Below are 17,640 nucleotides of genomic sequence, written 5' to 3'. Positions count from 1 at the left end.
CATCATATGCTATTTGTGTAATAGTTTAGCTGATAAAAATCCAGAGTAGATTAGCAATTTACAAATATGTCAGTAGCATGACATAAACTGGCCCAGGTAACCACCAGTTACACTGTAGAGTTCATAGCTCAGATAGTCAGAGAGCCAACATCTGTGAGCACCGTCTGCCCGGGTGTTGTACTTGACATTTTAAACAAATCAGCTTGAATCAATAGCAAAGGTTACGACAGCAACACTCCGGGCCTCAGCGATGCTAAATGGAGTCAGTCTGCTTAGTGCTGAGCCCTCTCCCTCCCCTAAATGCTTGACCGTCTCCAAGCCTGTTCCCTTCCACGATCGATTGGAAATGACGTAAGCCACTCCAAAAAGACTGGAAGCCTTAAAAGACATTTTGAGCTCTTCATTTAGGATTGTTGTGTTGTAAATGCGGAGGACGGATATTAACTGTGGATTTCAGAGGCTTAGAGGTGTTCTGTCCAAGTTAATAGTTGCATAATGTCATGGGCAAAATGTATCAGACAGACAGTTTAACGGTCAAATTTGAAAAAGACATCAGTTATTCTAGGCATGAGTTCCAGGGAGTTCCTCATTTAAATGATGGAAAGCAAGTACCAATAACAATTAGCGATTGGGTATTTTACAACACACGCCTACCACTACAGAGCCACTCTCTCGGAATCGTTATAGGTCTATCATGATATTCACCAAATGGTAAACAACTAATCAATAGTTCATTTGTTACTGGAGTCACAAGGAAGCAAGTTAGGGGAATTCTAGCTTTTTCCATAACCAAAATGAGACAATCAATTTCCACTTTAGTAAGACTATCAAGGGAAAGGGGCTACCACTCAAATGAAGGTTGATTGCTCCAAATACCAAAACAACTCTCTTTTTCAGTAATTTTTTGACTTTTCCTACTCTGAGAGGGTAAAACTCTTTCTAGGCCCGTTGGCATTTGGGTCTAAATGGATAGCACAGTGCCCCCTGTCACAGCCTGAGGCTGACTGGAAGTGGCAGGTGTATTATTCTTCTGGTTGCTGGTTCCCTGGACAAATTCTAAGATATTTGAAAGGCTCTGCAGTCACTATAGTGCCCTCTAACAAATATCTCTGTTCAGCATTGCAACACTTCAAGTTGCGTTAAAGTCTCCAGGACTCGCCAAATTTGAGTTGCACCGATACAAAATGTTATATATATATAAACAATGATGTGCAGTTAATTACATTGATCTCAAGACTGTTTCTTATTAGGTTCCGAGAGAGTTTTTTCTAGCCACTGTGCTTCTACACCTGCATTGCTTGCTGTTTGGGGTTTTAGGCTGGATTTCTGTACAGCACTTTGAGATATCAGCTGATGTAAGAAGGGCTTTATAAATTTGATTGATGGATTGATTGTTGACAAAGCACGTACTGAGTCAACAGTCCAAATGTGTCTTCATTCTGAACTAGCTTTGCTTTCCATGTCTCCTATCAGCAATTGGCCAATTTATAACTTTGATCTTAGACATTTTAAGATGAAACATCTCCCCTAAATGCAGTCTAAATTATGTAGTATCACAATTACCATGGCTAAATGTGAAAAATCATTGACCCCCACAAATGTTCTCAAATGACCCACATTTATCTGGGAGAGTTGTGTGGCTGCACTTGACCCTAAGCTGCAGACAGCTGCATGAATAAGCCCTCTTTCCTCTTCTAGGAAATTGCTTCGCAGCAAGTCACAAACATGGGGTTTATCAGTATTAATAGAGGTGTCCATGCAAATGAGCTCCATTCATATTGATGGTGGTTGTAGTGTTTCCAGGTGACAAGAGTTGAATGTGAGTTTGTGTGTGACAGGTTTCGAACCCAGGTCTTCTGTGCACCAGAAGACTGAGCTAAAGCCTAGGTATTACAAGTCATCTGGTGTTAGGCAACGTTACTCATCACACAAGTGTGGCACACATACAACCATTAATATGTACACGTATAAGTTCAAATAAAACGTATCCAGAAAGAAGAAATGTGCTTTCTTGACAAATGTATTCATTGATTCAATTTGAGGCACAAGAAAAGCTATATGTCGTTGTGTGAAATTACAACCCACAAATAGATGAATAAATGAAAAAAATGAATTACATTATCGTTGGTTATTAAAGTGACCAAAACGTGTATTACATCATAAGAGATGTGGGATTCCAGTCATCTAGGCAGAGATACTTACTATTTACACTTCATTGGCATCAATCACTTGCAACACTGATTAAATTATTTAATAAAAGCCATTTTGGATGATTGATTCGTATTTATGGCATTTGTTTGGGTCTGTAATGCCAGTTACTCATGCAAAGAAATTAAACTCATCCGTGTTATGACAATAGCATAAAGAGAACGTTTTGTCATCGGTCTACAGCTCTTATTGAGTGGATCCTTTGAGAGGTGTCTCTGGGAAAGGATGTCACGGGGGAAAATAATCTGCCATGGTGATACAGTACATATTAATTCACGCATCATTCATCCTCTTTCATTATAGATATAATCTTATAATCATTTGCCCTTTTGCCATCCTTCACTTGTTTGTCTCAGCCATATAGGCTTGTTCCTGAGGTCACAAAAGATTTTGGAGGCCCCCCTCCACTCCCTATATCCCATGAACACCCACTTATGAAAATTGCCTGGAGTGACAGAGTGGAAGAATGTGCGTTTTTTTATGTTGTCTCTTTTTTTTTCTGTGGCCCCAGACCAAATGGATGTTGTGTGGGATAATGATGTATGTCCTCATGCGTTAAGGGGACTTGTGAGAGCACATCATGTTTTACTGCTGCAACAGCAAACATTCCCAAGGACAAAGGTCTGGCCTGGTCACCTATATTTTCCAATGTATTTTGAGAAATAATTTGGCGATAACAATAGAGCATAATTGTAGGCAGTAAAGAGTATCACACACATCACGAGTCCCTCACTGGTTTTGACATTCAAATCCCCCTATGAAAGACAAAGTATAGGCAACAACTTCCCAGTATGCGCAGCCGGTTGAAACAATCAAGTTGCATGACTTCTCAGCCAGGTTTGTCATCAGAACTGCATGGATCATGCCAAGGGACAACCCGTGTCTCAATCAAGGTTAAACTGCCTTCATGGGACACACTGCTGTGCAAACAAAACACACTCCTGAAATAGATGTCTTCAATGCTGGTTTTCAATCAATTACATTTACATTACATTTAAGTCATTTAGCAGACGCTCTTATCCAGAGCGACATACAAATTGGTGCATTCACCTTATGACGTCCAGTGGAACAGCCACTTTACAATAGTGAATCTAAATCTTTTAAGGGGGGGGGGGTGAGAAGGGGGGGTGAGAAGGATTACTTTATCCTATTGGATAAATTGGTTAATTTGTTGAGAAAGTAAGGAACTCAAAGCCGTTCCCGCCGCAAGAACATCCCTAAACACAAAATAAATTCTAATCTGTCTATTACATTACAATAACATAAAAAAGAATGAAAAGCGAATCAAAAGGCAGGTCATGATATGAGAAAATGGACTATTTGTGTTACAGCAAAATGATTTGGTGGCTTCTAAATTAGTCACAACACTTTCTCAGAAAAAGAAGCATCTCTGTGATGTTTTTGTGTCCTTCAAAATGATAATTGCCTAATGAACAACATTGTTCCTTATTACAAATGACTAGAAACTGTAGGGAGTCGCGTCATATAGTCTAAACACCGTCACATGAAAGGACTCAGACCGTAGCTTCTTTCCAATGGACAGATTTCATTACAACATGCTTGTCTCCATGGCACATTTTAAGCACCTCTAGAAGATCCTTTCTGAAGACTGTGGCAGGGTAGCCTAGTGGTTAGAGCGTTGGACTAGTAACCGAAAGGTTGCAAGTTCATATCCCCAAGCTGACAAGGTACAAATCTGTCATTCTGCCCCTGAACAGGCAGTTAACCCACTGTTCCTAGGCCATCATTGAAAATAAGAATTTGTTCTTAACTGACTTGCCTAGTAAAATAAAATGCATGTGTAGTGTTGAAACACATACTGAAAATTCATCGCATATGTATATACTGTACTCTATATCATCGACTGCATCCTTATGTAATACATGTATCACTAGCCACTTTAACTATGCCACTTTGTTTACATACTCATCGTATATGTATGTACATTATACCGTACTCGATACCATCTACTGTATCTTGCCTATGCTGCTCTGTACCATCAATCATTCATATATCCTTATGTACATATTCTTTATCCCCTTACACTGTGTATAAGACAGTAGTTTAGGAATTGTTAGTTAGATTACTTGTTGGTTATTACTGCATTGTCGGAACTAGAAGCACAAGCATTTCGCTACACTCGCATTAACATCTGCTAACCATGTGTATGTGACAAATAAATTTGATTTTGATTTTGTTCTATTATCTGATAATTACTGCAATGGTATACATGCCTCGATTGACTGTACCATGTTCGATTTCCTCAAACAACAACTGCAATTTTAACAATAACTTTAATAGTTTTCGAAGACTGCCTTGTCTCATGCTGCTTCAATCAAAGACGTGGTTAGCTTACGTTTGGAAAGAGCCTGAAGGATTGCGTAAATGCTAAAGTTCTTCTATACTAAAAAAGAGGAGCTATCATACTTTAACCTCTTGCATTTCAAAAATGGTACAAAAACAAACAAAAAAACATGTTTTTTTCTTATCTTTTACCAGATCTAATGTGTTATCTCCTCCATTAATTTCACATTCCACAAACATCAAAGTGTTTCCTTTCAAATGGTATCAAGAATATACATATCCTTGCTTCAGGTCCTGAGCTACAGGTAGTTAGATTTGGGTATGTCACTTTAGATGAACATTGAAAAAAAGGGTCAGATCCTTAAGAGGTTTTTAAGAGAATTAAGAGAAGATTTACATCAGAGAATGGAGAACACATGCAATGCATTAAATATAGAGAGGGCAACCGCAAAGACATCGCTACTCTTCAAGCCGGACCACTGCTGGAAGGGGTTTTCCAAGCAGAGTAGAAACAAACCCTGGCCTGACTGTTATAGCCACAAATGCTATCACTGCTATTGATGCTCAAGCCTCACTCGTCTTAATGCTCCATCATAATTCCCTCTTTAACAGTCCCTCTTTAAAATATGGTGAAGATTCTTATAAACAGATGTTGTGGTACAATACTTTTTTTGGGCGTCTACGCTCACCACTCGAGAGGTGAATTAATTAAAGATGTGAGAGAAATACTGTATTACTAGAGACCACGTCCATTATAAAAAAGAGGAAAGTTGAGAGAATAAAATTGTTAGACAATGTGTTGCCAAGGCTACAGAATAATGCATTGCAACCCTCACCAATTGCATAACTAATTAACTGCAGCCAAGCATCGGCGGTAGCAGAACATTTTATTAATGTTACATATCAATTGTTCTGAACCCACCTGAACACCTGCAAACACTTTATCATTGCGTACTCTGATTTATTGTTGCTTTGCGTAAATACACAGGAAGCATCATCCATGTAAGTAACTCAATTTATTCAAAGAGGAAAACATTTAGTAATCACGTTATTCATCAATATGGTAGGTTCTTCCAGAAAGAAGGTTGCGTGAGGTCCCTTGAGGAAAAAAGGGACAACTACATTCGACGGAACTGGGGATAGAAGGGGAGGAGCAAAAGGATGAGTAAATGAGTGAAGTAGTCTGAAAACGTCAGGAGAGAAAGTTTAATGAGGCAATAAGTCAGAGGTGGTGTGGTATATGGCCAATATACCACAGCAAAGGGCTGTTTTTAAGCACGACGCAACGCAGAGTGCTCGCTACAGCCCTTAGCCGTGGTATATTGGCCATATACCACAAACCCTCCGAGGTGCCTGATTATTATTATCGACTGGTTACCAACGTAATAGAGGCGCCGGAGGTATTGCTATTGTGTGTGTTTTTTTTGCATTATTTGTATCTTATTTTGTGCATAATGTTTCTACCAACACTGTATCTCATGACCGAAAATAGCTTCTATATATCAGGACAGCGATTACTCACCTGTACAGGAGGATTACTTTATCTTTAATGAGTCGGACGGGAAGGATTTACTACGCTCATCCAGAGGCAGCACTCCAAGTGGCTGGTGACTTTAATGCAGGGAAACTTAACCTATTTAATCCCATCGGTCACAATAGTGACCATAAAAAAATGTTTTCAGTTATATGGCTCTAAAGATGTTACTGAATGATCTATCAATGCATTTCCAGTAAATATTTAAATAATAAAGGGTCCCAATGAATGATGTGCAGTGTCACATGTTTAGTGTAAATTGTCACATGACCAGAGCTGTTTACTTTCTGGTTGCACCATGAGAAGAGGATGGCTGCATCAAAGCTCCCAAACAAAAGGTTAGTAAAGTATGTTAAAATAAAGTTAGGACAAAGCTTTTTGGTACACATCATGTTTAAGGTGTCTAGTTTTGATATATGCATTTACAATTACTCAACTTTGTTCAGTGTGGTCATAGAATGTGTAAACATGTTGACGGCAACAATAGTGACAGGCGGGATAACACAGTGCATCTAGGTATACAAATACTGATACACATACATAGTTCTTGTTTTACCTGACTTTCTACTCCGTTCTTTCTTTTAGTTTCACTTTGAGTCAAGTTCTGGATATGGTGGATCTAGGTGACTGCCCAGACAAGGCATGCAACATTGCAGTTATCCCTCAAAATGAGAAAGATGCTGTCCTGAGTGATTGTGATTGCGATGGCTCAGATATGGACTATGGACAGGCCATTTGCCAGCCAGGCTGTTGAATGCATATGCTGAACTTATGCAAACAGATCATGATAGGAACAACGTTTATCGGTGATGATGACCTACCCCTCTCCCCCCATCCACAACCTCCCCCACCCCCCTCCTTTGTTGATAATGAAGAGCCAAGGGCCTCTACCCGCCAGAGGGTCCAGTCAGAAGAGCCAAGGGCCTCTACAAGCCATAGGGGTCAGCCAGAAGAGCCAAGGGCCTCTACAAGCCATAGGGGTCAGCCAGAAGAGCCAAGGGCCTCTACCCGCCAGAGGGTCCAGTCAGAAGAGCCAAGGGCCTCTACAAGCCATAGGGGTCAGCCAGAAGAGCAAAGGGTAAAGCTGCAGGTGGTCAAAAATAAAGATTGAGCGTTCAAACAATCGAAGAGGCCTGCCACTGATGTGATTCCAAAACACATAGTATACAGCCCAAATATGCAAAAGTTTTGCATGAAACCACTGAGCCATGGAAAGAGATCTTTACTGGCTGCTACTGTTGAAGATCAGGCAAGATATGACAAAGCTTCTCACTGGCCAATCAACATGATGCACCAGTTCCAGAGAAGTCGTCATTGTGACAAACGTACTACCTATGCATGTGAGAAATGCAAAGCGCCACTTCACATTGAGTGCTTCAAGATATACCATGGACAGTAGAAAAGGAGATGAGACCGAATGAAAAAGTGCTCAGACCGAAGAGTGAAGGAAAAGCAGCCGACAAGTGTTCAGCATATGTGGGAACTCCTTCAAGACTGTTGTAAAAGCATTCCGGGGAGAAGCGGGTTGAGAGAATGCCAAGAGTGTGCAAAGCTGTTGAAGAATATAAAATATATTTTGATTTGTTGAACACTTTTTTGGTTACTACATGATTCCATATGTGTTATTTCATAGTTTTGATGTCTTCACTATAATTCTACAATGAAGAAAATAGTAAAAATTGATAAAAAAATTATGATAATGGCCTTTTAGTGTAAGTGCTGTTTGAAAAGACCATCCAAAATGTCTGCTTGTTTTGGTGGAATAGAGCCTGGCAACATCCCCAGGTGGTATAAGTTAATAGATAACAAAGAAAGTTTCAAATATCTCTGCAAAATCAGATAGTTTTCAGGTTACATATCCCTGCCGTTAGGCTCATCCAATTAGTCCCCTCACTCAGACCACTCCCAGACAGTCCTAGCTACATTTTTGCTTGAGAAATTGTGATTTGCTAAGAAGCTATTTTTGTTTATTTTACCATTTTAATTGAAAACATTCATATAACATTAGTTTAACAGTAGTTTAATTGTTACACAAATTATTTGATAGTGAGATAAAAATGGCTGCATTGGACCTTTAACGGATTACATTAATTGGAAACGAAAATGTAATCCTGAACCATTTTTATTTATAAATAGGTAGGGTATGGCTACATTGCCATTGTTGATTTGCCGTGGAAAACAAAGAAAATGTATATTTTATATAAATTCGACAGAATGGTTGCCAAATAGATAAGTCGTCATTAGACTGCTCAATTAAAAGGATTAAATTGTTCCGATGATAATACCCACCAGAGTGCGAAATATTCATGAAAATGTTGGCAGCAATCAGGATTAAGACTAAACCACGACATCCGCTTTAGGGAGAGGTAAATTGATGACCTATAACGGATGCAATTGAGATCAGCTGTGCTGGTGATTGATGGTTTAATGACAGATCAGATAGCGATAATCTGGGGGGCCATGGATGGTTGCAATTGGCCTGCAGGGTTTGTATCTGTACATAATGTGGTCCACATAATGCCCCCGACATTTGAGATTGTAATATTTAGACAAATTCATATGAAAGGTTGTCTGATTTGAAATGTACTTGTATAGAGACAAATGACCAAATAATTGAATTTGATATTACAGGTTTCCTGTCATCATTTTCCAAAATCTGTGTCAAAAGAGGTTTAAAAGATGGCAAATAGTTTTTAAAACACTTTTTGAATAGGTGGCTCAGCTCTGTCTCAGAATCAAAGCTAATGTTCCTAAAATGTGTCATTGTTATGCTAATGTCCGTGTCAAGTTGTAGCGTTACAGGCAAATTAGACTTCTTTCCTCATATTACTCTACCTGTCACGTCAACAATGCTCTTTTTAAATTTTAATTTTCTTTCTTGCTTTACAAAAATATCATTCCCTCCTGAGTTACAATTGTTTGAGAGACTGTAGAGAAACTTTGCAGTCATATTTTGAACCTCTCATCTTTCCAGCTGAGCTTTTTGGTCAGTTGCAATTACTCTTCTTCCAAATCTAACTTTTAATGTCCATAATGTTCATAACAACATGACATGGATCAAAAAGGATCACAATTATGTACTGTAGGTAGACCATAAAATGATCATGAAAAGCAGCAAACTCAGACTACTCCGAATGGCTTGTATCCAATATCAAATGATACTGCAATGCAACAGAAGTCACTGGAATACACTGTTCTCCATGTACTGTCTGGGGTCACAATTACAGTCTAAATCTTCCCTTCAGTGACTGCCCTTGGACAGGTTGATGATTCATGATGCTTTCAGTACGATCTGAGAGGAAGAGGCGAAGCGAGAGGGTTCACTCACGTCAATATGTGTTCCTGCGTGAATACAGTGATAAGCAGACTGATAAGCAGACCGATAAGCAGTCCGCCTGCCTCCGCCTTTGGGACAACGACTCCCATTGTTAGGGAAGAGACAAGACCATCTCGTCATTATACAGTATCTCTCGTATGATGCTCTACATCACTAGCAGAAAAACACCATTGAAACATGTTGAAAAGGCGGCAATTTTTTAGGTGGATGTTTTTTTTGGCCTCTCTGCCTTTTGAAAGGCAGTAAAGAATATAATCTTAAATTGAGAAACTACATCTAAAGTACCTCCTTTGTTCTCTCGAAGACACCGGCGATCAATTGAAATGAGTAAACAGCAAAGCCACAGCACACAAATCTGGCCCTACAGTGACCCTTTGTCCACATTTAAAGGTCTCAGGTGTAACTTATTTTATAATCACAATGGGAAAGAGTAATGGGTCTCCAGTTAAGATGAACTGTGCCGTGCCCCGTAAGTCATCCCCCTGGTCTACTGGAGTGATATCATTACATCCAGAGCAGACCTCAACAACGCCACTAATCTACCTGGTGGCAACAGTACCTCAACCCTGACAACAGAACCTTTTCATCTCTCACTCTCTCTTTAACTGAAATCAATACCAGGCACCCTGTCACTTCAGGGAGATGTTGAAAGGGGACCGGATAGCATGAAATAGCAGAGAAGCGAAGTCTATATAAACAACAATGGCTACAAACTCCTGCTTTTTGTTGATCCTGTTGAAGTCTCTATTTCCTATGAACTAATACGCTGAAGGAATGTTTCACACAATATTTCCTTGAGAGTCATTTGCGACGGCAAATGGCAGCTGTTCCTTGTGTGATTAGAAAAAAGGCCTTGAGGGTCTTTGAAAGAGATCAAAGTCACAGGTGAAATCATTACATGGTAACATTTCCACAAAGGCAGAGGCAATCTAAACTCCTATTGTGCCTTTGTAAATATAATCCAACTCCTTATGAGCAAAAGACAACACCGCATGGAGGATTACTGATTTAGTTGACTTTTGAGATATTTTTGCCCACATCCTTGCAGTTTGGCTGGAGCAGAGGGCTTAAGATGTGATGGATATATGGATTATCCTGTTAGAAATGTGACCTCTGTGGAACAAAGGAATGGGGATAGAGGACAAAATCATTTGGAGCACGTGGTACTGCAGCTTCGGGACCTTGAGAACTGAGGGGAAGATTAAAAATGATTGAAATCTCATTCGTTTTTTCAGTCTGATGGAATAAACCCTGCTCTATGGTTCATTCCCCAATGTTTATTTCTGGAACAAACAACAAAAGAAAATGAGTGGCCGAGCTACGATGCGACCTGACATAAATACCAAGCCTGCAAAGATACGGCATGCTCTAGGTAAGTAAAGGTCACTGAAGTTGAATGCCGACATATTTTTAAGAGCAACGACAACCACCAGACACCTCAGGTGTTAAACTTGTCATTAGGATGTTGTGTATGCGTTTCACTTAGGTAGAGAGGTATCATAGCAACAACAGCTACAGGAAGAGTGTCAAAGGCAAGTTGTCAACAGTAAAGCTGGAAAAACAGGTCACAGCGATCAGCAGCTTCTCAAAATGCCAAAACAAAGTTGAGGCTGCCTAAAATAGTCGCTTTGGTGCTAGGCAACATTATAGAAAGGGTACACATTTCTGTCACAACTAGTGCAAAATGCCAATTTCAGCCTTTATAAGTTAAGAACTTTTTGAGGGCTTTTGTCAAATCATCTTTGTAAGTATCGCACAAATGGAGAGAAGGTATTTTAACTTGACAGAACGTCCAAAGTAATATAAGCTCAATGGAATCCCCACAGAGAAAGACAATTCTCTGTGCAGCCAGTAGCTGCTTTCCAATCCTCCCCAGATGGCAACCAGGTCAAGAACAGCAGGTGATGAAATGCAATGCAACATTCCATTCCCATACGAGATGCCTAAACCACCTCAGAGACAACAGAGTAATCCACAACATCAGAAATGGTCCTGGGGATACATAGGAGGTGGTGGCCCAAAGAGGCCCTCAAGGGGAGCTTTCTAAGCCCCTCTCAATCCCTATGCTTGGGGGGGCTCTCTCTGAAAGTGAAAGATGGAGGTGGATCTTGGCTCTTACCATCTACACAAGCCGGTCTGGCTCTCGTGGTGCCGGCAATCTGTCCCTTCTTGCAGGCACACCTCGCCGTCTGTCGTGCTATGGTCCGCCGCGGCTGACTGCTGTCCCGGTCCAGAGTGACAATCTCACACGTACCTGCTGCCAACTGACCTGAAGATAGGAAGAGGAAATTATGTCGGACAGATAACAAGTGGAAGTGAAGGCATGGCAGAATTATCATATGGAGGGAGATACTGTACTTCCAGTGCTTAGACACATTGAGGTGAAAGGTCCTATTAAATGGATACATTTAGCAAAATTAGAACATTGACCAATCAATCATTCACCACCAATCATAACCAATCACAAAGGACCAGTGTCCTTCCTCATGGCCATTCCCCTCACATCCTATAGGCTAACATCATCTCTGACACAGTGGAGACTGCTTAGTGGAGGACGGCTCATAATAATGATGGAACGGAATCAATGGAATGGCATCAAAACATGTGTTTGATGTATTTGATACAATTCCACATATTCCGCTCCAGCCATTACCAGGAGCCCGTCCTTCCCAATTAAGGTGCCACCAACCTCTTGTGATCTGACACCATCACACGTGATAAAATGGTCTCTAACAGTTTCCTTAGAAATCCACTTATACCTCCCAGTCATATTTCAGTGTTCATTTCCCTTCCTCAGTGCATGGATGAGGTGGGACAGTGGTTTGGTTGGACACCAGAGTTGTTGATGTATCTAAGTTCTGGGACCTTTTGACCTAGTTCCTGATTGGAGATTAACCTGTGTGATTGGACTGGCCCTGGGGTCTTCTCCATAGGGATTCAGTGGGCTCTCAGAGTCAGCGGTTGTAATTTGCAAGCAGCGTGGTGTGGTGATTTAATCTGGCCCCAAGTCACAGTGTAGAGGTTCTGGGGAGTTAATTAAGTTTACTGCAGGGACACATCCAGAGTAATGGTGGGCTGTCGGATAGTGATTCAGAGAGAAATGTTCCAGCCTCTCAGAGGGTTCCCAGTTAAAATGGAGAAAAGCACAACACATCTGTTCTCTGGTATAACCGGAGCAGATAGCCTAGCAGTTAAGAATGTTGCGCCAGTAACTGGAAGGTCGCTGGTTTGAATCCCAGAGCTCACTAGGGGAAAAATCTGTCAATGTGTCCTTAAGCAAGGCACTTAACCCTAATTGCGCCTGTAAGTTGCTCTAGGTAAGTGCATCTACTAAAATATTTGAGAGTAATATTACAGTCAGGATAAATACTGGGATATTAATACTTTGGAATTGGACCTCCTGCCCTCCATCCAATTATTTCGCTAGTAATGCAGGTCACACGCTTTTTGATAAGGCACGACAGTTCTGAAACAATTACACTTGATTTGTGCCACATTCATTATAGATCAGTTACTTTGTAGCTGCATTACATTTAGATTAAAACTGAACATGCAGATTCACTGATTCACTGGCATTTAGACTAAGACTCCGTCAGTACTGTAACTACAGCATTGAAGAAATCATTTTCATATGTTTTACTGTATACACAACAGTGCACTGTCAATGCACAACCATTGGGCCATTTCAGCTGTATCCATAGGCCCGGAGAAACAGGGAAGGTTACAATCCAATCCCACATGAGGAACAATCACCTGTGCTCCACATGTACCCCACACACCCCCCCACCAAAATATTCATTTTATTTCACCAGGTAAGCCAGTTGAGAACAAGTTCTCATTTACAACTGCGACCTGGCCAAGATAAAGCAAAGCAGTGTGATTGTAACAAACATCGTAGGTGGAAGAAGGAGAGGACCAAGGTGCAGCGTGTTCATGATCTTTTATTTATACTGAACACTAGAACAAAACATAGAATGCCCAACCCAACTCACACCCTGACCAACCTAAAATAGAGACATAAAAAAGGAACTACGGTCAGGACGTGACAGTGACACAAACAACAACACAGAGTTACACATGGAATAAACAAACATTCAGTCAACACAATAGAAAAGTCTATACGCAGTGTGTGCAAATGAAGTAAGATTAGGGAAGTAAGGGAATAAATAAGCCGTAGCAATTTCACAAATAACAACTGGAGTGATAGATGCATGTGCATGTGGAGATACTGGGGTTCAAAGGAGAGGAAAATAAATATATATAAATACAATAAATAACAATATGGGGATGAGGTAGTTGGATGGGCTATTTACAGGTGGGCTGTGTAGAGGTGCAATGACCTGTGAGATGCTCTGATAGCTGATGCTTAAAGCTAGTGAAGGAGATATGAGTCTCCAGCTTCAGTGATTTTTGCAATTTGTTCCAGTCACTGGCAGCAAAGAACTGGAAGGAAAGGCGGTCAAAGGAGGAATTGGCTTTGGGGTGAGCAGTGAAAAATACCTGCTGGAGCGCGTGCTACGGGTGGGTGCTGCTATGGTGATCATTGAGCTGAGATAAGGCGGGGCTTTACCTAGCAAGGACTTATAGATGACCTGGAGCCAGTGGGTTTGGCGACGAGTAGGAAGCAAGGGCCAGCCAACGAGAGCATACAGGTGGGTAGTATACGGTGGGTAGTGGGTAGTATACTAGGCTTTGGTGACGAAACGGATGGCACTGTGATAGACTGCATCCAATTTGCTGAGTAGAGTGTTGGAGGATATTTTGTAAATTACATCGCCAAAGTCAAGGATCGGTAGGATAGTTAGCTTTATGAGGGTATGTCTGGCAGCATGAGTGAAGGATGCTTTGTTGCGAAATAGGAAGCCGATTCTAGATTTCATTTCGGATTGCAGATGCTTAATCTGGATTCTGGAAGGAGAGTTTACAGCCTAACCAGACACCTAGGTATTCGTAGTTGTCCACATATTCACATATCCAGTCAGGACCGTCCAGGGTAGTGATGCTAGGCGGGCGGGCAGGTGTGGGCAGCGATCTGTTGAAGAGCATGCATTTAGTTTTACTTGCATTTAAGAGCTGTTGGAGGCCATGGAAGGAGTGTTGTATGGCATTGAAGCTCGTCTGGAGGTTAGTCAACACAGTGTCCAAATAAGGGCCACAAATATACAGAATGGTGTCGTCTGCAGAGAGGTGGATCAGAGAATCACCAGCAGCAAGAGCAAAATTGTTGATGTATACAGAGAAAAGAGTCGGCCCGAGAATTGAACCCTGTGGCACCCCCATAGAGACTGTCAGAGGTCCGGACAACAAGCCCTCCGAATTGACACACTGAACTCTGTCTGCACCCATGACCAGCTCTGATACCAGATTGCATATCGGAGAAGGTACGGTGGGATTCGAAATGGTCGGTGATCTGTTTGTTAACTTGGCTTTCGAAGACCTTAGAAAGGCAGGGTAGGATAGATATAGGTTTGTAACAGTTTGGGTCTAGAGTGTCTCCCCCTTTGAAGAGGGGGATGACCGTGGCAGCTTTCCAATCTTTGGGGATCTCAGACGATACAATAGAGCTAGTAATAGTGGTTGCAACAATTGCGGCGGATGATTTTAGAATCGAGAGTCCAGATTGTCTAGCCCAGCTGATTTGTAGGAGTCCAGATTTTGCAGCTCTTTCAGAACATCAGCTATCTGGATTTGGGTGAAGGAGAATTGGGGAGGCATGGGCAACTTGCTGTGGGGGGTGCAGAGCTGTTGATCAGGCAGATCTGTTGACCGGGGTAGAGGTATCCAGGTGGAAAGCAAGGCCAGCCATAGAAAAATGCTTTTTGAAATTCTTGATAATCGTAGATTTATCGGTGGTGACAGTGTTTCCTAGCCTCAGTGCAGTGGGCAACTGGCAAGAGGTGCTCTTATTCTCAATGGACTTTACAGTGTCCCAGAAATGTTTGGAGTTTGTGCTACAGGATGCACATTTCTGTTTGAAAAAGATAGCCTTTGCTTTCCTAATTGCCTGTGTATATTGGTTCCTAACTTCCCTGAAAAGTTGCATATCGCGGGGGTTATTCTATGCTAATGCAGTACGCCACAGGATCTTTTTGTGCTGGTCAATGGCAGTCAGCTGGGGGCTTAGGGGGGTCTGTAAAAAGCGGCAACAGTGAGTGACTTATTTCTGGAATGATGGATTTTTAAAAGTAGAAGCTCGAACTGTTTGGGCACAGACCTGGATAGCATGACAGAACTCTGCAGGCTAACTCCACCCCCTTTGGCAGTTCTATCTTGGCGGAAAATGTTATAGTTGGGATGAAAATGTCAGAATTTTGGTGGCCTTCCTAAGCTAGGAATCAGACACGGCTAGGACATCAGGGTTGGTAGAGTGTGCTAAAGCAGCGAAGAATAAAAAACTTAACATGCATGAAACCAAGTTTTTTGCAGTTACAGAAGTCAACAAACGATAGCACCTGGGGAATAGGAGTGGAACTCGGGGCTACAGGGCCTGGGTTAACCTCTACATCACCAGAGGAACAGAGGAGGAGTAGGATAAGGGTCCGGCTAAAGGCTTTAAGAACTGGTCGTCTAGTGAGAGAGGTTTCGTCTCTGGAGTTATCAATTAGGTGAGGTCAACATAGTTATCAACATAGGTGAGGTCTCCGCGTGTGGGGTGGGTCGAAAGAGCTATCTAAGGCAATTTGAGCAGGACTACAGTGAAATAAAGCAATACAAACTAGCCAAGACAGCAGTAGACAAGGCATAGTGACATTATAGAGAGGCATAAAGCAATCACAGGTGTTGATCAGGAGAGCTAAGACAACAATGGGTAAATGGCGAAGAAAGGGCAGAGTGGGTCAGTTAGATACATACAGGACCTGGGTTCGAGGCTGGGGCCGACAGGTAACAGTGATTCGTTTGCAGCTAGCTAGGAGTAATGATCCAGCGTAATGATCCAGAGCGGCATGAATCCGGTGATATGATAGAGAGACGCAGTGCGATATGATCTGGGTTGATATCACGCTGTGCAGACTTGCAGGTGATTGTCCGAGCTAAGGCTGGCTGATTCTGGGGGGAAAAGGCGAGGAAAGCTAGCCGTGGCTAACAAAGACTAGTAGCTAGTTAGCTGGCTAGCTCCTGATGGAAGTTCCAGTTTTAAGGAATAAAAATGACAGATCCACACCTCATTGGATGAGGCGGGTTGCAGGAATCCAGTGATATTGTTGAGAGAAGCAGTCCGATATGCACTGTGGGTTGCACAGTGTAGACTGGCAGATGATTGGCCGAGCTAAGGCTGGCTGAAGCCGGGGGGAAAAGGCTAAGCATCTGCCTCTAACCCTAGGAAGCTCTTTGCCACCTTCTCCTCCCTCCTGAATCCCCCCCCCCTCCCTCTCTGCAGATGACTTCGTCAACCATTTTGAAAAGAAGGTCGACGACATCCGATCCTCGTTTGCTAAGGCAAACGACACCGTTGGTTCTGCTCACACTGCCCTACCCTGTGCTCTGACCTCTTTCTCCCCTCTCTCTCCAGATGAAATCTCGCGTCTTGTGACGGCCGGCCGCCCAACAACCTGCCCGCTTGACCCTATCCCCTCCTCTCTTCTCCAGACCATTTCCGGAGACCTTCTCCCTTACCTCACCTCGTTCATCAACTCATCCCTGACCGCTGGCTACGTCCCTTCCGTCTTCAAGAGAGCGAGAGTTGCACCCCTTCTGAAAAAACCTACACTCGATCCCTCCGATGTCAACAACTACAGACCAGTATCCCTTCTTTCTTTTCTCTCCAAAACTCTTGAACGTGCCGTCCTTGGCCAGCTCTCCCGCTATCTCTCTCTGAATGACCTTCTTGATCCAAATCAGTCAGGTTTCAAGACTAGTCATTCAACTGAGACTGCTCTCCTCTGTATCACGGAGGCGCTCCGCACTGCTAAAGCTAACTCTCTCTCCTCTGCTCTCATCCTTCTAGATCTATCGGCTGCCTTCGATACTGTGAACCATCAGATCCTCCTCTCCACCCTCTCCGAGTTGGGCATCTCCGGCGCGGCCCACGCTTGGATTGCGTCCTACCTGACAGGTTGCTCCTACCAGGTGGCGTGGCGAGAATCTGTCTCCTCACCACGCGCTCTCACCACTGGTGTCCCCCAGGGCTCTGTTCTAGGCCCTCTCCTATTCTCGCTATACACCAAGTCACTTGGCTCTGTCATAACCTCACATGGTCTCTCCTATCATTGCTATGCAGACGACACACAATTAATCTTCTCCTTTCCCCCTTCTGATG

The 17,640-nt window shown here is 42.4% G+C and overlaps 1 protein-coding gene across 2 annotated transcripts in view; it reads right to left on the bottom strand.

Annotated features, from left to right (window-relative positions):
* The window catches only part of LOC124037020 (chemokine-like protein TAFA-5), a 119,177-nt gene that overhangs the window by 21,638 nt on the left and 79,899 nt on the right, over positions 1–17,640 (bottom strand). For both annotated transcript variants that reach the window (XR_006839100.1, XM_046351641.1), the window contains exon 2: positions 11,503–11,652. Coding sequence is in view for 1 of the 2 variants with exons in the window: in XM_046351641.1 (XP_046207597.1) it covers positions 11,503–11,652 (150 nt within the window). In the remaining variant the exon portion in view is untranslated. The remainder of the gene's footprint in view (positions 1–11,502; positions 11,653–17,640) is intronic.

Source organism: Oncorhynchus gorbuscha, linkage group LG06, assembly GCF_021184085.1.
Source record: "Oncorhynchus gorbuscha isolate QuinsamMale2020 ecotype Even-year linkage group LG06, OgorEven_v1.0, whole genome shotgun sequence".
Taxonomy (NCBI): domain Eukaryota; kingdom Metazoa; phylum Chordata; class Actinopteri; order Salmoniformes; family Salmonidae; genus Oncorhynchus; species Oncorhynchus gorbuscha.
This window is presented reverse-complemented; position numbering and strand designations above follow the sequence as displayed.